This window comes from Stenella coeruleoalba (assembly GCF_951394435.1).
Source record: "Stenella coeruleoalba genome assembly, chromosome: 16".
In the NCBI taxonomy this organism is placed as follows: domain Eukaryota; kingdom Metazoa; phylum Chordata; class Mammalia; order Artiodactyla; family Delphinidae; genus Stenella; species Stenella coeruleoalba.
In genome coordinates, this window is record NC_137162.1 from 14,094,365 (window position 1) to 14,118,652 (window position 24,288).

At 48.0% G+C, this 24,288-nt stretch overlaps 1 protein-coding gene across 1 annotated transcript; it reads right to left on the minus strand.

Annotated features, from left to right (window-relative positions):
* Positions 1-5,288: 5,288 nt before the first annotated feature.
* LOC307174824 (pancreatic lipase-related protein 2) lies at positions 5,289-22,322 on the minus strand (the record flags this gene model as incomplete). Its single annotated transcript, XM_079899235.1, has 12 exons — positions 5,289-5,352; positions 6,261-6,428; positions 7,312-7,423; positions 9,641-9,770; positions 10,212-10,330; positions 12,334-12,453; positions 13,784-13,903; positions 15,342-15,453; positions 16,190-16,324; positions 18,113-18,238; positions 19,591-19,745; positions 22,274-22,322. 12 exons carry the CDS (start codon positions 22,320-22,322, stop codon positions 5,289-5,291), a joined length of 1,410 nt encoding a protein of 469 aa, XP_079755361.1.
* Between the last annotated feature and the right edge of the window lie 1,966 nt (positions 22,323-24,288).

Here is a 24,288-nt window from a genome sequence, read left to right on the forward strand (position 1 = left end):
CTGCCTCAAACAAAAACAGAGCATTAAAGTGTTTAAGATTCAATCAAAGGCTTGCTGTGAGCGGCACACTATTAAAGTAACAGAAAAATCAATTCAATTTTTATTTGGAACGTGATTTGTCACAAATAGCATTCTAATAGATAACACCGATTATATGGTAGCAAATGTAAATTATATATACCGAGCTTACAACTTTGTCAGAGTCATCATTAAGGAATTTGACACCTAAGCAGGGGAACAATAAATGTCAACTGAAATATGTATCAGTTAGGTACAAATGGGTTGCTGAAATGAGTGATGCTCGCACACGCTTATACTTATAAGTAATGATATGCAGTCTAAAGTAGCTTGCGTTTTCAAACAAGATAAGTTGTCATTTAAAATATCTCATATTTCTGAAGGTCAGGAATAAACGGCACTATTAGCATTCAAAGCTAGTAAAAGAAAAAGTAATTTGGTGTTCGTTTAGCATAACATTTTATGAAATAGCTTTGTAAAGTATTCACATTATTTTTTCCCCTATGGAGTCTGAGAAGACAGGATGAAGATGCTCCGTTCTTAACGAAGAGCTTTGTATTGCATCTTTGATGCTGTTAACATCTTGGTTCAGTAAGATCTCTGTGGAATTACAAGGTTTGTGCCTGGGTGGGTAAATGCTGAGAAATAAAGCTGTTTACGTAAGGGTGGTCTTGGCTGGCTCCAGCAAGATGCTGCCAGGCCCTGGGTTTGGTCCTCATCAGTAGTGCCACTGACACAGGGACGACAGCAAGACACTGAGGACAAGTGGCAAGACTGTCCGAGACTGAAGATGGAGAGTTTTGATGTGACAGACACAAGTCCCCATGAGTAAGAGGAGAGAGGCTCTTGCTGTGTGTCTTGGGAACAATGGCAGATAAATCAGGATTTGAATTCAAATACAGATGGGGACGATCTTGGGGTCTTAGAAACCTTTCACCAGTGACCCCTCCTACTAGCCACAGGTCCCGAACTCCAAAGTATTGTAAACCACCCCCCTCTCTCCTTTTTCTCCTAAATTTGGATAAAAGATCAAAACTACCAAGAAATAACATTGACCAACACCATTGGTCACCTTGAATTAGCAAAGACGAACATTTTGTCATATTTGTCATATTTGCATTTTGTCATATTTGCTCCAGATCCTTTTGTAATGAAAAATAAATATAACACCACTGTTAGAGGATTTTAAACGTCCTTCTTTTGATATTTTGTATCACATCTGCAGTGAGTAGCAGTATTTTGTGAACAGAAATGTACTTACATGGTAACCTCTCTATCTAAGTGGCATCTTCCTGACACTTGCTTTTCTCTTCAACAGGACTTTTGGAAGGTCTATTCATGGTGATACATATGGACCCTCGCTCATTCTCTGTCGTTGATGAAGTTGTATTTTGGGTAATCAGGATTTCATGTGTATTGCCTCAATTACTAGTGAGATGAATCTCAAACATTTATGATTCAGGTGTCTCTTTGTGTGTTGCCTGCTCATATCATTTTGTCCACTTTTCTATGTGGCTGTCCTTTTCTTTATGCACTCTGAATACAAATCCTTTGTTGGGTCCACTTCAAATACCTTCTCGGAGGCTGTTCTTGTCTTCAGTCCTGTCCTTGGTGTCTCTGTTACTCTTAAAGAATAGCTCAGGCCTCCCTGCCCCTCCTGCCTCCTTTACTGGCTATTTACCATGTGCCTGGCACTGTACTAAGTGCTGTGCATGCTTTGTCTTATTTAATCATCACAGCCACCCTGTGAGGGAGGGATACTGTTATTCCCAGGTGTGCTGAGGTTGAGAAGTGAAGAAGCCAGCCCACGTAGTACAGGGAAAGAGACAGCTGGGGCCAAGGCCGAGAACCTCTGTTCTATAATTTATATTAGTTTTACGGAGATCTAGGAAGTCTAGAAGGTCTCAGACAAGGACCTATTTCACTGCACCAGGTCGAGATTTTACATGCTGTATAGGGCTTCAAGAAAAAAAATTTAGAAAACATAAAGAAAAAAGAAGAATGAAAGAAAAACCCCGAAGTATTGAGCTCAGGCGCTTTGGTTCTGCTGTGAATTCGAGGCATTCCTGTAAAGGGAAGGGTGGGCTCCTTCTGGCCTCATTCTCGGAAACTCAGGGGCTGACTCACCTGCTGTTCTCCTCGAGCCCCAGTCCCTGTGGCCATGACGCCATTCACAGAGTTGCTCAGTGAAGCCATTTCCGGATTCTCAGAATCGAGCAGTGGATGGATACTCCCACTCTGCCCAACAGGTGTGCCCTCCACTGCCATCCTAGGCCCTGAAAGTGCCTCCCTCTGCTTCCCACCAGCCTGTTTACTCACTGGGGCCCCAGGAATGAGTGAGCAGGTCAGCTGGGAGCTATTGGGAGGCCATGAGTGGGCAGGAGGCCAGCCTGGAAGGGCCACACTCTGCACAGGCCACAGCAGCTCTGCCTGCTGTGGCACCGAGCCCCCCAGGAGCTCAGCACAGACTCCTACCCGCTCATTGGGCTTGAAAGAAGACCACGCAGGCTGAGGCTCTATCCTGCTCAGGAAGGAAAGCCGAAACCTAGCGCTGACCAGGTGTGAGGTGAGGTGGGTGGAGCCCTCCGGGCAGCCCCTGGGGTTACAGCATCTGCAGAATCTTTGTATGAGCTGGGGCCCAGGTCGGGGTGTAGGCCCTGCTCCAGGCCCTCCCACTAGCTTTCTGGTTTTCTCCCAGGGAGAGGGATAAGTTGGGGAAAATATCTGCATACGACAGAACATTGCAATTTTCTTAATATTAAACAGTTCCTTAAAGTAAAAATTATATCTGAAAGATGCCTAAAATTGACACACAATTTGGACAATTCACAGAAAAAGAAATACAAAAGGCCATTAAACACTGAAAAGATGTTCACTCTCATTCATAACAAAACAAACACAAATCACAACATAGGGAAAAGCACTTTTAGCGCCTCATTGACAAAAGGTTTGACAATTTGCCACATTGGTGAGGGTGCAAAACACTCTCATGTTAGAACAAACCATATGAAATTGTCAATATTTGAATTTTTGGGCCCCCAAGAGCGGCAATTTGAATTTACAGTTCAACCTACCGTGTTGTTGGTTGGAGTGTAAATTGGACTGTACTTTGGCAATACTGATCAAAATAAACATCCTAAACATTTCTTAGACAAATTTGTATCATGTTAGAATATCATAAAAGGATAGTAGTTGCATGAATATTCATAAGAGGAAAATTTTATATGTCCATCAGCAGGGACAAACATACCACATCACATCCCTCAGTGGAATCTGTGAAGCCACACAAAGAATGAAGCAGCCCTTTCTGGACCATTAGAGAATAATATCAAAATTACCGTTAGTGAAGAAAGCAAGGTGAGAACGGTGCGTGTTGAATGCTTCCATTTGTTTGAGAAAAAAAAAATGGTGGGGTGGGGCTGGGGTGTGTGAGATGGGTACATGAATATTTATACATAGAATGTTTCTGGAAAAAACTTAAGTTGTCTCTGGGAAGAGGAACTGAGAGGCCCGAGGGCGAGGCTGGAAGGAAAGTACCCTGTGTATGAGCGCTCTTCTGCGTTGTTTGCATTTTGTGCCGTGGGCATGTAGTAACTTCTTTTTTTTTTTTTGCGGTACGCGGGCCTCTCACTGTTGTGGCCTCTGCCGTTGCGGAGCACAGTCTCCGGATGCGCAGGCTCAGCGATCATGGCTCACGGGCCTAGCCGCGCCGCGGCATGTGGGATCTTCCCGGACCGGGGCACGAACCCGTGTCCTCTGCGTCGACAGGCGGACTGTCAACCACTGCGCCACCGGGGAAGCCCTGTAGTAACTTATGTTAAAGCCCTTCCTCCATGGCGCAGGCAGGTTTCACCTAAATAATGCTTAGAGCTTGTCACTCATGCCACAGGCTGCTCTCACATGGGGTCTGCTCTCTCCCGCAGGATGCTGAAAGCTGAGTGGGCAACGTGTGGAAGCAACCTTTTCAAACAGGACAGAATTTCACTGTCTAAGGATGTAAAATACATTAGGACAGGCCACACCAAGTGCCCTGAGAGAGATGGTGGCAGAGGCGGACCGGTGGGATGTTCTAGGCATTACCTGTGGCCAAGTGGCTCCAGCCCCCCAAATCTCTTCTGAAATGTGACCCCAGAACATAGAGAATGTCAAACTAACACCTCAAGATCAAACTAATACTTCAACGTCAAAACAAGCCCATTAAAAATTTTATTATCATAAAGATAGAGGCCACCACATTTTTTTTATCATTTCTCCTTTATTTTTTTATTTTTTAACATCTTTATTAGAGTATAATTGCTTTACAAGGGTGTGTCACTTTCTGCTTTATAACAAAGCGAATCACTTATACATATACATATGTCCCCATATCTCTTCCCTCTTGCATCTCCTTCCCTCCCACCCTCCTTATCCCACCCCTCTAGGTGGTCACAAAGCACCGAGCTGATCCCCCTGTGCTATGCGGCTGCTTCCCACTGGCTATCTATTTTACGTTTGGTAGTGTATATATGTCCATGCCACTCTCTCACTTTGTCCCAGCTTACCCTTCCCCCTCCCCATATCCTCAAGTCCATTCTCTAGTAGGTCTGCATCTTTATTCCCGTCTTGCCCCTAGGTTCTTCATAACCATTTTTTTTCTTTTTTCTTTTTTTTAGATTCCATATATATGTGTTAGTGTACGGTATTTGTTTTTCTCTTTCTGACTTACTTCACTCTGTATGACAGTCTCTAGGTCCATCCACCTCACTACAAATAACTCAGTTTCGTTCCTTTTTATGGTTGAGTAATATTCCATTGTATATATGTGCCACATCTTCTTTATCCATTCATCTGTCGATGGACACTTAGGTTGCTTCCATGTCCTGGCTATTGTAAATAGAGTTGCAATGAACATTGTGGTACATGACTCTTTTTGAATTATGGTTTTCTCAGGGTATATGCCCAGTAGTAGGATTGCTGGGTCATATGGTAGTTCTATTTTTAGTTTTTTAAGGAACCTCCATACTGTTCTCCATAGTGGTTATATCAATTTACATTCCCACCAACAGTGCAAGAGGGTTCCCTTTTCTCCACACCCTCTCCAGCATTTATTGTTTGTAGATTATTTTTTGATGATGGCCATTCTGACTGGTGTGAGGTGATACCTCATTGTGGTTTTGATTTGCATTTCTCTAATGATTAGTGATGTTGAGCATCCTTTCATGTGTTTGTTGGCCGTCTATAGATCTTCTTTGGAGAAATGTCTATTTAGGTCTTCTGAGGCCACCACATTTTTAACAAGGGTACAGAGTTTGTAAAACGTCTTCTTGCACCATGTCGCTGCTGCAAAAATTATACCTGTGGAAGAAAACCTTTCCAGCATGAGGCTCGTTTGCTCGTGGAAACGTGACCTCAGATGAGTAAACGGCTTTTGGCCCGCTTGCTGGGATTTGGACCTCTCTGAGTGAAAAGCTTTTTGCTACACCAGGCAGAGTCCAAGTGACTCTCACCCAGCAAATCCACTCAAAGGACCTCCTCCCCTCCATGGGCTTTTAATGAGCTGAGAGTGAATCAGTGGTCAGACCAAAGATTTTCAAAGTCTAGGGGGTTTGGGGCTTAGCAATGAGGATCTCCTTTTAAGGTGGATCATATTTTAAACACAGTTAGGAGTTTCCATATTTTAAACACAATTAGGTACTCTCCCAACTCCTACCAAGTAAGATTCTATTCCCTCCGAATGAGAAGAGCTCGCCCCTGTAAGCTAGATCCCAACACATGCCGTAGTCTCCAAACAAAACAATTTACATTAATACCTGCACCCCAGCTGAAATTAACTCAGAGATTTCCTGCAAGTACTGCACGTGTCTTCCTTATTGCTTAAGGTAAAAGAGTTTCATATTTGCCTGGTTCTTGAATCGATGCCTTACCACTGAGGCCTTGCTCCTGTCAAGTTGAATTTGGCTTAAGGAAAATGATTGATTTTTCAAAGTAAATTGGATGGATAGATGGAGAGTTGAGATGAAGAGTTGGGTAGATGAATGGACGGATGGCTGAACAGCCAGAAGGGTGAGGAGACAGGTCTGGAGAGATGGCTGGATGGATAAGTGGATAGGTAAGTGGATGAGCAGAAAGGGCTGGACGAATGGATGAGTCGATGAATACCTAGATGGGTAGGTAGGTGGGTGATTGGACGCATGGATGGATTGGTGAATACATTGATAGCTAAATATAGAAAATAAAACTTAGATGGAATGAAAGATACTCACTCAGCCCTGTCTTCACCACTTTGCACTGTAATTCGGGAAGCCCCCAGTTTGGGCCGGAAGAGATTTATCACATTGTTGTTCCAGAGGAACTTGACCTTCTGGACTTTTCCTACATTGAAGTCCACATCAATGTCATGCATATGACTTGCATCTGGTCGGAGGGATCCTCTGAAAACATAGACAGAAAATGTTATATCAGCTGGATATATGAATACATAGGATGACAGCAATTTATTTTTTCTTCAAACAACGGCTGCTGTTTCTGGTTTTCTGCAAATAGGTTGTATGACTTCATGCACATCCAGGGGTTGCTAAAACACAAATGTATTTGTGAAGAACAGACCTTTAAAAAATACTGGACTCTAGATTTCCACTCTCTTAGTTTGTCCCTAGAGGGAAGTTAAATATTTGGGGTGGTGTATTAACCCTATTAGTTCACTGCAGGACTATATTAATGCAACGTCTTATGTTAGAAGATGCCTGTGGGTCAGCCGAGGTCATTTGTTAGCCCCTCATAGGTAGCACAGGAAGTTGTCAAAGAATTTTAACTTAACACGAAAATTATTATGTAAAAGTTGGTGCAAAATCCAGAATCTAATTTTACAGCACGGTTATGCATTCATCCAACACACATTTACCAAGTATCTCATATGTCCAGCAAAAGTAGGTGTGAGGCTACCACAGCAACGAAAAGCTGGCCTCAGGCTTCCTGTGTGTGTGTTGCCGGGAAGGGAGTTCCCATACAAACGCGCCTGGCCTAAGGAGAATTTGATTTTCCTAAAACCTAAGTCAGGAAGCAACGACTGACAATCCAAAAGGAGTTAGCATTTGTCTCATTTTAAATAGCCTGTTCCCCCTCTGGGCCTCACTCCTCTCATGTGTAAAATGGGGTGATTGAACCAGATGCTAAGCCTTCCTTCCAGGTTTGACATTCCAGGATTCAATGGTTCTGTATCATAGATGGCTAGATTTATAAAGCAGTTTATACCCAATCTTGTATGAAGACTCTATTATGGAAAGTATGGTCATTTCACTTTACTATCAAACTTACTTGAAAATTTCATATTGTTTTGAGTTTCCATTACTTCCATACAAAGCAATCCTGATGTACCCACTCACTTTCTTTTTTCCAGCCAGTGTGACAGATACCCTATATCTCCAACCTGTTGAAAGAAATACAATCATTCGAATAACTCCTCTTGTTGAAAAGAATGACCCCGTGGACGCAGCCTTGTTCCAAGCTCTACGTCCCCTGCGGATGAGAGGTAAGGGTGAATGTGAGTAATGATTTCCTTAAACGAGGTTTGGGGTCCTGGGATTCAGATTCTAGGTGGGGGTGAGGGACTCCAGAGGAAGTAAATCTTCAGCACAATCTCTTGTCGATACAGCAATGTATGTGCCCTGATGGATGCAGGGCAGCCGGTTACTGCACCTGTGTACCGTGGGTACACATCACTGGCCATCCCCAGAAAGGCCACAGGGAGAGGAAGATGCTTGTGGCTATAATGTTTGGATAAATCACCTACTGCTCTTTTAGTTTATTGCTGTTTTCACATGCAACGGACATATTCTCAATAGAAAAACAACCCAGATAAATTAAAAAAAGAAAGAACCTTCATCAGCACCCCATCTACCGGCCCTGCATCCCAGGTCCTTCCCTGATGTCATCACTTTGGTCTCTATACTTAATCAAGTCCAGTGGTTCCCAATCAGGGGGAGATTTTGCCTCCCTGGGGACATTTGGCAATGTCTGGAGGCTTCTTTGGTTGTCACACTGGGGGTGAGGTGGGGTGGGTGTGGGCATCTAGTGGGTAGAGACCAAGGATCTGTTAAACAAACTGCAATGCACAGGACAGACGCCTACAACAACGAATTATCCAGCCCCAAATGTCAGTAGTGTGAGGTTGAGATAGGCTGATCTAGAGCTTTCTCTTTCTCTTTCTCTCACACATCTATGTATATAAAAGAATATGGGCTTCTTTTCCCTTCTTTAAATAGTATGTGCTGTTATTCTCTATTCGCTCCACCCATCCCTACCCCAGAATGATTCCCTTTCTCCGTCCTGCCCTGTGTTCCGGAATGTTTGCCTCCCACCCCAGGATCCTTGCTGCTGGCTTTTAGCTGGGTTTAGCCAATACGAGGTGTATGCAGGAGGGCAGAAGGCCAGAGGAGAGAGGTGCGGGTGTCATCTCCCTGGCCCCCACCTTGCTCCAGAACCATGAGTCTGTCAGAAACTCCCTCCTTCCCTGTATTCTGAGAGCTGCACAGCCACCAGATTCCGGGGGCCTCGGCATCCCTTGCCCTTTTTTTTCTTGTTACAAAGAAAAATATTTTATTATAAAATTTTGGAAAATATGAATATGGGTAAGTAAAAATTTAACATGAAAACCTTGCTTGTTCCTTTAACCCTGCCCACACCTCTAACAGGAGGCCCTTCAGTAAAACCTCTCCATTTGAGCCACTTGGATGAGTTCTGTCTCCTGTTGGGACCCTGACTGATACATGACATGTTGCAGGCTGTTTTGTCGCTTGCCTTTTCACTAAATATGCCTTAGAGATCTCTCCTCAGCACATAGAGCTATCGCCTTCTTTTTAGCGGTTCTGTACAGTATTTGGTGGTTTACCAGTTGGTGGGTATCCAGGTTTCTCTCTCCAATCTTCTGGTATTAAAAACAGTGCTGCAGTGAACACCCTTGAGCACTTTCTCATGCAAGTATTTTCCTAAGGTACACTCTGAGAAGTGGAATGACTGGGTTAAAGGAATATACATATAAGACTTTATAGAGAGTGCCAAACCGTGATCTTTCATGATAAATATTGTGAAAATCACATGAAATACTGTAAGTGAAAAGAGTTTTGTGAAGTGCTATATAAATTTTTTTTTAATGTAAAAATCCCTTGAAAAATAATTGCTCTTCTATTCGGCTACCGTGTGATATTAATTTTAACAAAAGAATCTTGATCGTTTCGCTATCTTGTACTTTTTTAATGAGAAGCTGGGCAAAACAACAACAGAAATGCAGCGTGCTTGTGTGTGTGCAGGGGGACTGGTAGAAGAGGTATTTAGCTGGAGACTTCTTGACTTACAGGGACTTTGCCCCGCCTTGCCCTCTTCTGTTAATGGATCCATCCTTCCTGCCACCGGGGTGGGTGGACATGTGACCCAGCCTGGGCCAATCACTGTACTTTATTCCATTGATCAGGATTTTTGGTTAAAGGGGTGAACTTGAGATCCAAGACAAATGCCATTCTACTGCCTTTCCATTATAGCTTAAACTGGTTGGAGGTGAGTTTCTGTCAATTGCTACCAAGGGTCCTAATAAGGCTGATACTCTGAAATTATTTGCAAGAATTTTTAAATGAGTAAAATGGAAACTTACGAGTAAAGTTACCACTGCTTCCTGTGTTCAGGAAAAAGGTTTGTCCCACAGCACTGGTTTTCCCCTGAAATTGGTCAGCATAGTGCCCCATTTTGGGGCATCCTTCAGCAGGACAAGGGAAACAGCCACTCTAGTGAAAGAAAACAGTCTGTCTGTGAGTCGTAGGCCTTTGACTCACCCATTTTCCTTTCCATCCTCCTGTCTATCCATCCATCCATCCACCCCTCATCCATCTTCTCATCTACCTATTCTTCCTTCCACTCATGTGTCCATTCTACCCCTTCTCCCCCATCCACTGACCCATGCAGGCACGCATCCATCTACCCATGCATCCCTGCACACACTGGGAATTTTCCAGAATGAAAAGTTGGGGATCTAGGGAAGGCCCAGCACAGTTCAAGTCTGCTGTCCCCCTCCTGCCCATCCTATTCCTGGGAGGAAGGCTCTGTAAGCCTCAGCATTTCTAGTGCCTCCTTTCATTAGCCGTGGAGTTACATCTCTGCTCTGTTCCAAGCCAAAGGGACAACACCACCATCACCACCAACTTCCCTGGGCCCCTGGTGTGACCTACCTCCTGAAACTCATTGTAGGACGCACAAGGGTAGCCTAGGAAGCCATCGGGGCTGAGGATACTGCTTGAGTAATACTTGTAGCTTCTTATGTGATTGCAAGCCACAAAGTCTTGGGTTCCTGAGAAGGCAAAGGCCAAGGGCGCTACCAAGAGGCATTAAACTTTTGAAGCCCGAACCATTCTGACCCAGCGAGGAATCACCTCTGCATTTCACAGGTGGGTGTTGGTGTCCCTGAACCCCTTGGTCACAATTCACAATTTCTGTCATTGACCTTGACATACTTCGGGGCAAGTAGAAAAGCTGGGGGCTTGTTTAGTAGTGGTGGTTGGCTGGAGTCGCTTTCCTCTCGCCGGCACTGTCCATTTTCTGGGGTGGCCCCCCTCAGGGCTAGGCAAGTGTTAGGGAGTGAGAAGGTCTAACAAGCACCTCTGTCTAATCCTCGGGGGCCAGGCATGTAACGCAAATGAATAACGAAGGCTTGGGGGAGTGGGGAGCGTTGGTTAGAGATATATCATACTTCACCTTTCGCGTGAACCAAGCTTTTCTGTCTATGGTCTCAGGCTGAGAAATTCTTCCTTCTTACTCCTCCAGGCATGAGGTAAAAGCAATGGAGAGCAAGGTCACCATGGCCTCTGGCTACTCTTTCACCGTCTTTCTCTTTAAACCAAAGTCCTCTTGTTTGGGAAATTGTTTTTTCCTGTCTCCAGCTACTAGGTACAAACTTCCCATGGAGTGATCCACAGTGACCCTGGCATACCTGGGGACCACTGCTTGGGGGTCTGCTGGGCTCCATCCGCCACCCGTGGGGAAAGGAATGTTGCCCTTTGTGCTTGGGGGATTAGCTCTCTGTAGCCCCCCAGTCCCGTGCACCCCCACACCAACACTCATTACCAGACAATAGGACCTGTTTCGAAGTTAACTGTCTCTTTCATCCAAAATTGCTGACCAGGGATTCCATGTTAGAGAAGCAAGCGGATGTAATTGCTCCTCAGCGGCCAGGGAGACTCTGCACGCACACAACAGGAGCACGTTCCAGCGACCGGTCACCTCTCTAATTAAACCTGGGCTCCTTCCTATTATGTGTGCCCTGCTCGTCCCATCGGAGAGGGGGCAGCCCTCACTGTGACTCTGGTGTTCTTTCAGAAATCAGACCAGCCAAGCAGCCCTCCCTCGAGTTACCTGGTGCTGAGCAGAGAGGAGGGGGATGTTGGCTATTGTTTTATCGACTCTGCTCTTTCACATGAAGCACATGCAAGATCAAAATGCCGCGGAAGGCCGCTCAGCTCAAGGTAACAAGCTGGACACAGAGCTTGCTTTGCGCCAGGCCCTGCGCAGGGTCCTGAGGAGTCCGGGTCACCCAGGCCACAGCCCCTGGCCTCGGGGAACTCCCCACTCAGGAAAAATAAAGACTACAATGAGACGATCACAGACTCAAAGCCTCCACTTTTAAGGAGGAGAGTGACGCCTGTTCTCAGGGGAGGGGCAACAGGAATAGCCCCGGGCCAGAACAAGGGACGGCTAATGGAGATGGTACTTTAGGTCACCTAACATTAGGGGTACTGAGCCTGCTCTCTCAGATAAATGGAGACACGTACAAGGCTCGTCCTCCAGACCCCCAGGCCTCTGCCTCCATGCACGTGCCCCTCAAACCCACAGGGCACGTCCGTCCTCCCCCTTCCCCGCATCGTCTTCTTACCAGCTCAGTCCCTTTCCATCCCTAGCACCTGACAATAGCAAATGGCAAGAAAGTCAAAACCCTCCAAATCTTTGCTTATGCTCTGCAGATCTTCAAGGAGCCTGCACTGAAGGAAGGATGGGGGCCAAAGGCAAAGCTGGGTCCTAACTGATGCGCCAGTGCAGCCCATGTCTCAGCATCCTGCTAAGGGGGAGAAGGCGCAGGCTGGGCATGGGGTCGGGCTTTGCAGCCAGAAATTGGGCTTAAATATAAGGTGGCCTTGGGCAAGTTTTATCACTTTTCTGACCCCATTTCCTCATCTGTAAAATGGGGCTAATCAGAGTAACTATCTCGTGCCACTGCTGTGAAAATGCCCGGCACAGACCACACCACCTGCCTTCTCCCCAAGTGGAGCAGCTGCTGTCTTGCTTCCCTCATTTACACACCTTCCCATATTCCATTTATATCAATGATGGTTGACAAGGCATTTTTCTGACATCCAGGCATTTCCCGTCCTCCATTTGGGTAGAAATCCAGGTGGCCCACCTTTTGGCTCATTCCAAAACCTGAAACATTGGCAGCAGAGATGAGTGGGAGGGAAGTGGTCCCAGAGTCAGGTGGTGGCCACGAAGAGCGTTCAGCTCCTTCCAATGGGAGGAAGAGCCTTCTTGGCAACTTCTCCCCACAGTGCAGCCACCCTGTCTCTGGCTCTGCGGAAGTTCTCAGATGAGCACTTGGCAAGACAAGAAAGGAGGAGAGGGCTTCCCTGGTGGCACAGTGGTTGAGAGTCCGCCTGCCGATGCAGGGGACACGGGTTCGTGCCCCGGTCCGGGAAGATCCCACATGCTGCGGAGCGGCTGGGCCTGTGAGCCATGGCCGCTGAGCCTGCGTGTCCGGAGCCTGTGCTCCACAACGGGAGAGGCCGCGTACCACAAAAAAATAAATAAATAAGTAAAAAATAAAAGAAAGGAGAAGGCCCTGAACAACAACGATACCATCATCGGTGTCCTGATACCATTATGCACCAGAAGACACATGTCAGGGCAGGGCTGGTGCACTTTTTATTACTTTATTCATTTTAAAATTTTGGTTTCTACATTATAGTGTTAACTGAGACCACATAAACTTTGTTGTTGTATTGAGAACCACAGCATAATGGCTAGGTGGTTTGGATTTTGAAGCACATAGACCTGTGATCACATCCTGGTTCTTCTTACACATCTGTGATCTTGACAATTACTTGATCAATTACTTTACCTTGTCGAGCCTCAGTTTCCTCAGCTATGAAGTGGTAATAACAATACCCACTTTTCAGGGTTGTTACAACGATTAATGAGCTAATGCATGCAAAATGTTCAATGCAGCACATGGTAAACACTTCATAAGTGATAGGATCATCAAAACCATACCTTTTATTGGTACATTTCATGAGTGGTTATACAAGAAAATATTGAAAACAGAATGTTAATTTTAGAAGAATTCAATTAAGGGCTATATTTAATCTCCAACAAAACAAACTGTAAGCAAAGCTTTGACAAAAGAAGAAAAAAAATGCAAAGATTACCTTTGCATTTTGCAAGTACAGGTCAAACATCAATAATAAATGCCACTCTGGATACTGACAGACTAGGGAAGGATGCAGAGTCTGGAGACAGAGGGAGCCTTCCACAGGTTATAGAAGCCTTTCGTCCTACCTGGGGCCTCAGGCTGACATCACTGGCACTGAACTTGCTGTTTGTTTGTGGCTGACACCCGTTTTGACTGGTTGGTTAACCATTTTGAATACCACCCTGTGGTATGTGTGTGCAGGTGGGGGAGGGTGGCAGGGGGCACATGCCTGGATCTGCTCTCATCAGTTACAGCCCTGGTCCCTGAGAGGTGGGGTGAGGAACTTACCCAGGAAAGGGATTATGGGAGCAGAATCCGTGTGAATCACATCCACAAACATGGCATCGGACGGGTCCAGCCGAACCTCCTCTGGCGTGCCCTGGAAGCATGGCTGTGCCGGGTCCAGCCCTAAGAAGGGGGAGGTGGACAGGGAGGCCGCACTCTAAGACCACCCAGGATCTAAACCCTGTACGCATAAAATCCATGGGGATTCCTGGGCGAAGGATCCCACGCCCCAGCAGTCATAATTTGGAGAACTGAGTCTGTAGGCCCTGATCTGCTTGGGAGAGAGGCTGGGACAGAAAGGCTGCCAGTGGGGTCGTTGCCTGTCACAGGACATCCAGAAATCCCCACTGCCTGGCATCATGGAAGATTGGGATGGTGCCCTTGCTCCCCTCGTCTCCCTTTTCCTTTCTTCCCTCACACACGTTCTGTTTGGCCACGGCCCTCCAAGACTGAGCTCCCGGGCCCAGCCCAGCTCCTCCACAGTCTCCGAGCCCTGCATGGCCCATTCCCCTGCGTCTGCAGTCATGGCCCCCGGCCTGCTGCTCGCTCTCCCACACTCTCCCCTAATCTCTCTCCCCTCCAAGAGCCCCTCAAACACGACCTCTTCATGGAAAGCGTAGCCTCTCCTTTCTTGGGTCATTCCCTCCTCATTGCATAGGATTCTTCTGCATTCGTTAATTCTGCTTTGACTTTTACTTGTCTACTTAGTTGTCTGCCTCCTGCACTAGACTGTGGATTTCCTGAGGCAGGGGCCGTGCCCAGTTCATCTTCAAAGACAAGCAGAAGGTGGAAGGAGCAGGGCACTCAGGACTCGGTGACCTACATCTAGTGCTGGCTGCTCAAGGCCAGGAGCCTGTCCTCCTTGCACCCGGAAAGTGGGGATAACAACAGTAACTCCCCTGGCAGGGTTACTGTGAAAATCCCATGGAAAGATCTAAGAGAAAGGACATTGCAAACTGAAAAATACCCTTTATCCTTCACCCGAAGCCTAGCCTGGTGCCCAGAGCAACAGATGCATTCATTAAATGCTGACTTGAGCAGTTTGCCTAAGTTACATACTGATGTGGTGCACCAAACGGTTGTCTGTGTCTATGTCTGTGTATTCATTCTGCCTGGTGTTTCCTTCCTCCATTCATTCTTTACTGAGCACCTCCTATGGCAGGTCTCAGCTAGTCACTTTCATTTGCTGCCTGTCCTGGCACAGGGAAGACATTCAGTAAATATTTGTGGAACTGATGAATTGATTTTTTTCAAAAATCAGCTCACTTTTTAAAAAACTTTGCCATACTCTACCAATAATAACCCTGAAGTCATGTGTTTAATGTGTTAGTTATATTTTTCTTTTTTTATAAATGTATTTTTGCTTACAATCGTGTATTTTCTAGTACACATGAAAATATATGAACAATTATTTTTCAAGTCCCCTGCACCACCTAAAACCAGTTCCAGGAGAACCGGAAGGGGCGCCCTTGGCCGTGGGAAGCGCGCGGGTCTCTCCTTCCACCACCTGCTCCCCTGGCTGGGCCGGCGTCCGCCCCCAACCCCGGCCCAGAGCCCCTACCTGTGATCCTGCCCACGCGGCCCCCCAGCCTCCTGCCCGCCTCAGCGGCCGTGTGCGCGCCCAGGCTGTGGCCGATGAGGTGCACGTTCTCGGGGCCATAGCCCAGCTGGGTCTGCGGAGGGAAGGAGCGTCAGGTCCCAGAGCACCGGGTGGGGACGCGCTGGCTCTCGGGGAGCGGGGATTGGGGCAGGACCCAGGCTGGAAACTCGGGAGGAACGACCCCCGGCTCCAGGCCGCCGCCTAGGACAGCGCGACCCGGCCCCTGGCTGGCCACAGTCTGCAGGTCCCGGGGTCCGGCTGGCGCGCCGGGTAACGGTGCTGACCAGCGGCCAGCGCATCACCTGCAGGCCGCCCTGGCCGGGACTGGCAGTGCTCTGCCGGCTCCCACACGCAGCCCACCGCGGACCTCCCTCCCCTCGTCCCCGGCAGGGGCTGGGCCAGTGCAGAACGTGGTAATGGGCCCGGCTCTGGGGGTCTCCAGACTCGACATTCCTGGAGGCCGTAAGGGACCTTCCCTGAGAGTGAAGACTCATCTGGGCTGAGAACTTCAGGGCAGCCCAGCCTGCTCTACAATTCCCAGAACAGCCTGCAAGGAAGGCTTATTTCAAAAGGGGAAACTGAGGCCTGAAGAGGTTAGTCTGCCTCAGGCCCCACAGCTAGGGATCTTCAGGACAACCCCGGAGGGAGGAAGTTTGCAGCTTCATGTAGCAAAGGCCCTTCTTGGGCTCCCGGCTTTCAGGCTCTGCCTCTACCCATGGGTCCCCAGGCTGCCCCTGGGTGCCACGGGGTGCTGGCCTGCCCCTCTCCCTGCCCCCTACCCACAGGACGTGGCCCAGGCGGGGGTTTACCGACAGCCCTTGTATTAAGTAAGCTATCTCCGCTCCCACGACCCGAGTGTTGTGGACAGCTTGGGTGTATCCTGTCCTGGCCCCGCGCTTCCAGTCCACACACATGCAGTTCACCTTCTCCACTTTAAACATTTTCTGGGAAAGACAAACATGAGGGAGAAACCAGTTTATTAACAGCCACGGGTTGCACACTCCACAGATAGGCGTTCACAACCGTCAAGCATCTAGCTTGTGTCAGAACTTTAACATTTCTCTCACTCGTCCTGATCCACACCACAGTGCTGTGAACTGGGTATACTTACTCCCACTTAGCAGATGTGGAAACTGAGGCCTGGAACAGAGTGACTTGTCTAAGGTTTTACAGATGGTCATTGACACAACCAGGTCAGAAAGATGACTTATGAGGTCAGGGGTTAGCAAACGACTACCCGAGTGCCAAATCCACTCGGGTAGTAGTTTGCTAACTGCTTTTATGAAGTTTTATTGCAAACAGCCACACCCATTTGTTTACAGATTGTTCGCCTCTGCCTCATAGCTACAACAGAAGCCATATGAGCTGAAACCATATGGCCCACAAATGCTACAATATTTATTACCTGCTCTTCTACAGGAAAGTTTGCAGACCCTTATACTAGATAGTTGAAGCCACAGAGAGGCTGCTTTTATGTTCCCAAAAATGCTTTGATGGGAGATATAAAGTATTGAGGGACAAGTTTAATAAGATGAAATTTAGACCGAGGTAGGAGACAACTCTCCCGGATACATGCATCTTTTGTATCATGTAGTGTGACCCAAGCACAGATACTGGTCCCTTGGGGGCTGGAGGGAAGAAACATCAGAAAGGGCTACACTATATCCTTTGTTCATCTGGGGAGGTCCTGGACTGCATTTTGAAGTTGGGAGTGGTTGGCTGGGGGGTCAAGGCATCCTGGTGGACCACATACACTTGGCTCTCCAATACCCAGGTCCGCGTAGCCTCCCTCTGGAACTCAGGAGGCACGTGTGAAACCCCAGACCAAGAGGAACAAAGAGCGCTCCGGCAGAAGCTGCTCGAGGTCTTATCCCACTGCAGCTTAAGCCTCTAAGAGCCGTGCCACGGGCACCTCCTACAGGCCAAAGCTGTAGACACACGGGATTGTGGTATCTTGTGGACAGAAGACCTCGTTTCGCATTCCACCTCTGGATTCAACTTTGGGCAAGTACTGAAGTTTTCTTTGCCTCAATTTCTTCATCTATAAAATGAGAACCATAACGCCTCACAGCGTGGCTGGGAGGGTGAAACGGGACAAGGACTGTGGAATGATTAGCACAATGCCAGACTCACAGTAAGTGCTCAGGAAATGGATGGTATGAATAATAATTCATTCCTAATATTCATGATCACTATAGAGCTGCACTGTCCAATACTGTGGCCAGGAGCCACATGTGGCTCTTTACAGTTAATTAAAATGAAATAAAATTTAAAATTCAGTTCTTTGGTCACACTGGCCACAAGCCGAGTGGTCAGTAAGCACAGGTGGCCAGTGGCTCCTGATCCGGTAGTGCAGATATAGAGCATTTCCATCATCACAGCAAATGCTTTTGGATAGTAGTGCTGCGGGGGGTAAAGTATTTTTTATGACATACAAGGGTTTTATATAAACCATCAGAGACAAACGCCAGGTCATTTGCTGTTGTCTCCACCTCTGGGACTTTCTGATTGGACTCTGGGTCTTTTCAGCCTCATAAGGAGATGTTTGACTAGAGGTTCGTGGGTTGGGAGACCTTGACATTGGGTAGCCATGAGAACCCGCGTTTTCCTCAGTGGTTTTAGGATGGACCCGTCTCTCCTGGGAAGTTATCCTTTCCCAGCCTCAGGGGATGTGGAGTTTGCCTCCATGTGCTGGGCGCTGCTCTCACCAGGTGAGGAGGGTGAATGCCTACCTTGCACAGGTCAATTATCCAGTCCTCCTCCCCCTTGTCTAGGAAGCCGTGGATGACGAAGCGTGTCTTGCGGTCCAGCTGGAAGTTTGAAGCCTCGATGGTGCTAAGGTCAGTGACATTGATCCGCTGGTTAAATTAGAAAAGATGAATTTGAATGTTGGCCTTTCCAAGCCACAGACCCGTTAGAGCCCTTTCCCGTAGCCAAGGTGACAGATTCAACTCCCACGAAGTTGGATGAGGCTAGAACAGGAGTTCCTGACTTAGGGTTGGAGGATAGAATTCAGAACGTCCAAGTTTATTGATTTTTCTATACTGAAATGTAGCATTTTTGTTAATTGTGAAATTGAGCAACAAACATAGCAGACTTAGCAATACACTGTCACCAATAGAGGTGGCAGATATTTTCATTTTATATTACAGTTGTTACAGATATTTAAAAATATCATCTGTACTCATTACTATTAAAATTACAGAAGTTATTAGACCAACTCCTAGACCTTGTTCTTTAGTGAGATAATAAAGCAGCATATTTATCTTTTTAAATGTTCTGATAACTGCTTTCCAGTATAATTAGTGTCCTTTTTAATCCAATGTTTTTTATTTTATGCATTTAACCCTTCCTGCTCCGTTGAGGTGCATCTCCCCTCTGCCTGATGCTTCTGGCCCAGGGGTTCCTCAGCTTTTCTGTGCCAGGACCTCTTTGGCCATCTGGGGAACCCTATGAGTCCCTTCTCAGGATTTTTTTTTTTTTTTTTTGCATAAAATATATTTTATTTTTTAAAATTATTTTTTTAAATGGGGACTCTGGGTGGGTAGTTTGTCACCTAGAATCCGACAGTAGGTGACCTCGGGGACCTATAGACAGACACCCTGCTCTCTCAAACTTGGTTTGGGGTCAGAGCTGTGAGCTGCTTGAGTTCTGAGCAAGTTCTTCCTGTTCACTTCTGAGCACCTGGAGGAAGCCTGCTGGCCTCCACCTGGCAGGCCTTCTGGGAACTGAAGATTGCTCCAAGGGTCCCCAAATTTCTCCTTTGTCATTAAATGTCCCCTGTTCCCCTTCTAGCTCCTGAGGAAGGATTTATATTCCCCGACCCCTACTCTCTGAGGGGCTATGCTCCCTCCACTGCCTGGTTTGGAAAGAAGCCAGACCCTCTCAGGGATACATAGGTCTGGGTTTCTCCATAAGAGCTGCTCACACCCCCTTCCTCCCCAAACAGGGTTCTAATCCTGGGAAGCCCTGCAGTTCTGTGCACAAGTGTGTGAATGTGTCCGTTTCCGGGTTGGGCGCCCATAGATTTCATCAGATACTCGAAGGGATTTATGATCCCGAGAGCTAAGATGGCTCTAAGTCTAACACTGGTGAGGGAGCGTCATGTGAAAAGTTCCAAGGCAGTGAATTATTCCTCAGACAACCATGTGAAGGCTCCAGCGTGGGCGCCCAAATCCCCCACCATGCGGTCATTCTATGCCCCTCTTACTTGGTAGTTATTTGGATTCTCATTTGTATACAGAAGAAAGTGGGTGTCAATGTCCTTGGGAGACCAGGGAAATAACTTTAAAGGCCGCTGAAAGATGCTGGTCCATGGTTTTTCATCGGAAAAGCAGCCGAAAGGTTTGTAGCAGATCTCCTTTCCTGGGGCAGGAAGAGGAACAAACAGGACACTTGTGAGGGTCTGAGAAGGAGCAATGTCACCTCAGCTACTCGGGAGGACTCTTCAGGGTACAGCTCAGGGCTGGTGAAGGCCGCTGCTCATCTTTATCTTTGCTGTCAGTGTTCCTCAGACTTCTGTGGTGATAAGAACCACCTGGGGGCTGAGGGTGAATGAGCATCTTCACACTCCCAGGCCCCTCCCTCAGAGATTCTGATTCAGAGGGTCTGGGGTGGGGCCCGAGAAACAGCATATTTAATAAGTGCCCCTGTTCATCAGGCAGGTTGGGGAATCACTGAGAATTCCTGGGAACCTTCAGCCTTAAAACTACCTCTTGCAGGAAACTCCCAGATGGCCCTTTACATCCACTCATCAACCATCATGTATTTATCAAGTGTCTACGAATGCCGTAGTACAGAGATGCTATTCGATGAGTCTTGAGGTCTCTCTTACGTCCAGCACAGGCCATGCACACAGTAGGCATTCCTGGGTATCTGTCCAGTCCACATGTCTTCACGTCATCCTCCTATGCACCTTTGTTTTTTCCAAATTATTCTCTGCCATTTCAGATTTCCCTGTTGTTCTTTGAAAAGGTAAATGTCTTAAGAACAGGGAGAATTTATTTTTGCATCATACTGTGTATAGTAGGGGCTCAGTACATGCAGTTGATGACCTAAATAACCCCATCTAAATCCGAGGGTCCTTTCTCTAGTCCATGATATATTTTCACAAATATGTCACCCCCAGTATAACCAGGGGTGACATAATTTCAAATCCAGAGGATTACGATGGATTTTCTCTCTTAGTCTTCCTCAACTGATGGAGCCAATTATTAGTCATTCATTCAAAAACTGGTAATAGTTAATACTTGTTGTTTACTATGTGCCGGATACCACACTAGTGTTTTACCAGTATTGGCCTCCAAACAGCCCATGAGGAAGGAATGAATATTACCTTTATTTGACAGAAGAAGAGCCCAAGGCACGGAGACGAAAAGTCAGCTACCCAAGGCCACAGCCAGTGGTGGAGCCGCGATTTGAACCCTAGAAGCTTAACTGGGAATAAAAGTAGGAACTGGGGAGCCATAGAGACAAATCAGATCGAAACCCGGCCCTGAAAGAGAGGAAACCTAACTGGGAAGGAATAATGACAGCGTTGAATTCATTCTGGGAAGAGGGAACCGTCCCACAGGAAAGGCCACAGGAGGTTAAAGCAACCTTGGCTTCAGATGGTAAGCGCAGGGGCTTCGATGCCAGGTTAAGATACCTGGGTGTTAAGTGGGTAGTGGGGAGGTGCTGGGGGTGCTGAGCCGGTGACTGGGGTGGGAGACAAGAGTAAGTGGCTCAGAGGTGGGGGAGCCTGGGGGCAGGGCTGTGGGCCTGGAGAGGGGAGAGGCCTTCTGACCTGATGGCAGAGGAAGTTAAGGAAGAGGCGGGGAGATGGGGCGAGGGGGTGCTGTCCAAGCCTGGTGGGGGACAAGTGTGTTTGAGGCATGGTGGGAGGCCCTGGTGGAGCTGCCTGGAACTTGGGAGGACTGGGGCTGTGCTGCTGGGGACTGGACAAGGGGGCAGTCCTGAGGAAAAGACACATGAGGAGAGCACCTGGAATGACCATTGAAAACGCCCGTGTCTGGGGCAGGAGGAAGCAGCAGATCAACGAAGGAGACCAAGAGGGGTTGGAAAGGCCGAGGAGCAGCCAGACCCCACCCGGGCTCTTCTGTCGGGGGCCGGGTCTGGCGGCAAGGCTGGGCTGGAATTCCAGAAAGGCAAGAGGGGGCTGGGGGCAAGCTGAGGAGACAAGGGGAAAGGGTCCGGATGCAGAAGCAAGCCCTTGCAGGGACTGGAGGAGACTACGTCTGTTCTTGGGGAGACTGTGCTCAGCAGGGTTTGGGGGCCTCACGAGCCAGGCAGTGAGGGGTTCTGACTGATGGGAGAGGAGGTGAGAAGACCCGGCAGTGTGGGAAAGAGAGCACCTGTGAGGTACACCTGCGAGGTACACGTGTGAGGAGGTGGGGGGATGGGCATAAGCAGATTTGGGCTCAAGGGGGCTTTGGTAACAAGGGAGGTTTCAGGACAAGTAGAACGTGGGTGTCTGCATCTCCTCTGGGCAGGAGGCCGGGCAGGACGGGAGTTCACAGAGGGACACGTCCACAAGATTTTAGTCTGCAGACGTGCACTTGTCTATGCCTAGGAACTGAGGGTATTGGGGGCCTGACAAGAACGTCCCACTCTCCACCTGGCCCAGCTGCCTGCCACCTCCGTCGCCTGCTCCAGCCACTGGAGCCTTTGCAGGAGGACGGAAACCAAGCTGGACAATGCTGGGATAATCCTTGTTGAGCACGGTGCCCTGTCTCTACCACAGAGTCATCACTCCCCGACTGGTAGCGATTGCTGTTTCATGCAATAATGATAATGCTATTAATTAGGGAGAAGGTGATGAGGATGCCTCTGTCTGTCTCACCCAAAGGCCAGCCCAGGCACGGTCACCAAAGAGATGGTGACAGCATCCTCACCTCTGACTGTGGCCAGCAGGAGAAGGCCGATGGTCCAAGAGGGCAGCATCTTCGGGGATGAAGACAGAGACGCACGGACACCAGGTGCACAGGCACGAGGCTGGCGGACAGGACAGGCGGCCCTCAGCACACATGGGGCTCTCCCTCGAGGTGGGGACCCTGAGGCTGAGGCCTCCCCGCACACAGGGAGTTGGGCAGCGCCTCTCTCGGACCCTGCACTCAGGGTCTTTGCACTGCTGTGCTCCCCTGTTCTGGGCCACGTCCCCCTGGCAGCCCTACCCCTACCCGGCTCCCTGCCCGCGTGGGGCTGTGACTTACTGTGTGGCCCCAGAGCTTCCACCTGCAGCCCAGCAGGTTGGCCATGGCCTTTTATAACCAGACTTTATCCTTTGGATTCCTCAGAAAAGGACGGGGGTGGGGGTTAGATAGGGCTCTGTACATGCCAGGTTTGAACCTAGGTTATCATAAATACATAAAGCCAGCTCAGCTGGGGAGCAGGGCTGTTTATAAAGTGGGATTTGAGGAAAGGGAAACTGACTTTATAGGATGGCAAAGGGCTCTGTTAATCTGAATTTACAGGTACAGTTGCCAAAAGATCGTGTTCCCCAGGTGATAAGAGGGAGGCTCCAAGCTGTAGTGCCACCCACTCAAAATCCTCTTGGAAACAGGAAGCCCGAACTCATCTCATTGCCCTGCAGACACTGGCAGAGCCGTGCAGGAGTGGGCAGTCCGAAGCATCCGTTCAGTGGAAGCATCTGTTTATGAAGACAGCCCTTGGTTACTTTGGGGGTGAGGTGGGTGGAGAGCATCCTTCCAAAGATGCTGGACAGAGTTGTAAAAACCCTGCTGGTGGAGGCACTCAAAAGAGTCAAATAAACACTGTTCAGACACAGCTTTGTTGGGAAACAATGTAGTTTAAGACCCGGGGATAAGAAAGATGGAAGTGTTTGCTTTCCTTCAGGGCTGAGGGGTGAAAGCCAGGTGCTGCCCAGCTGTTTTTAAAATTGACATATGATTTAGATGCTCCAAAGTGTATACATCTTAAGTTGAAAACTTGAGTACAGTTTAATGAGTTTTGACAAATGTATACTCCTGTGTATACGCCCCAGATCGAAAAGCATTTCTAGCAGCCAGAAGTATCTCTGATGATCCCTGTACCACCACCCGCACAGCCATGCTCCGACTTCTATCACCATAGATTAGTTTGGTCTCTTCTGGGATTGCATATACGTGAATTATACAGTATGTGCCGGTTAGAGTCTTGCTTCTTGCGCACAACACGGTTTTGAGATTCGCCCATGTCGTTCCATGTATCAGTAGTTGGTTCCTCTTTATCGCTGTGTTATATGGTACATTTCTGTGTATCTATCACAGTTGGTGTATCCATTCTGCCTTGGTGGACACGTGGGTTCTTTCTAGTTTGGAACTGTTATGGACGATGCTGCTGGGAACTTTCTAGTCTAGTACCTGTCTTTCGTTAGACTTGCACTCGTTTCTCTCAGGTTTGTCCCCAGAGGTAGCATTGCCGGGTCCTGGGGTGTGTGCGTGCTTAACTTTAGGAGCTGCTGCTAAACACTTTCCCACAGCGACCGCACCTGCATGAACTCCCGTCGGCAGCTGGGTGAGAGTTCCAGTTGCTCCGTATTCTACTCCTGCCCTTCAATCTATCCCACAAGGTTGCCGGCAATTTCCGGAGGGTTTCAAGTGTAGAAAATGTCTTCTTTTTTTTGTGAACTTCCCTTCTGAGAACTCTGAGGCTGGAGGTGAGCAGGGTGGTGCTGAGGGAAGCCCAGGAATGAACTTCCTTATCTCAAGTGGGCTTAAGAAAAGTCAAGCTTTGTGGAACTGGTAAAGTGCTGATGAACCTGAGTGGGGTCACCTATACCTCAATGACCCCAAAGCCCAATGTTGCCACCCCACAGCTCCTGCGGGTGTCCTGCAGCTGAGGAAGGAGGTTAGTCCAAGGCCTGACACTCATGCTTATCAAGAGCCCTACTGAGGAGCCTGGAATGGCA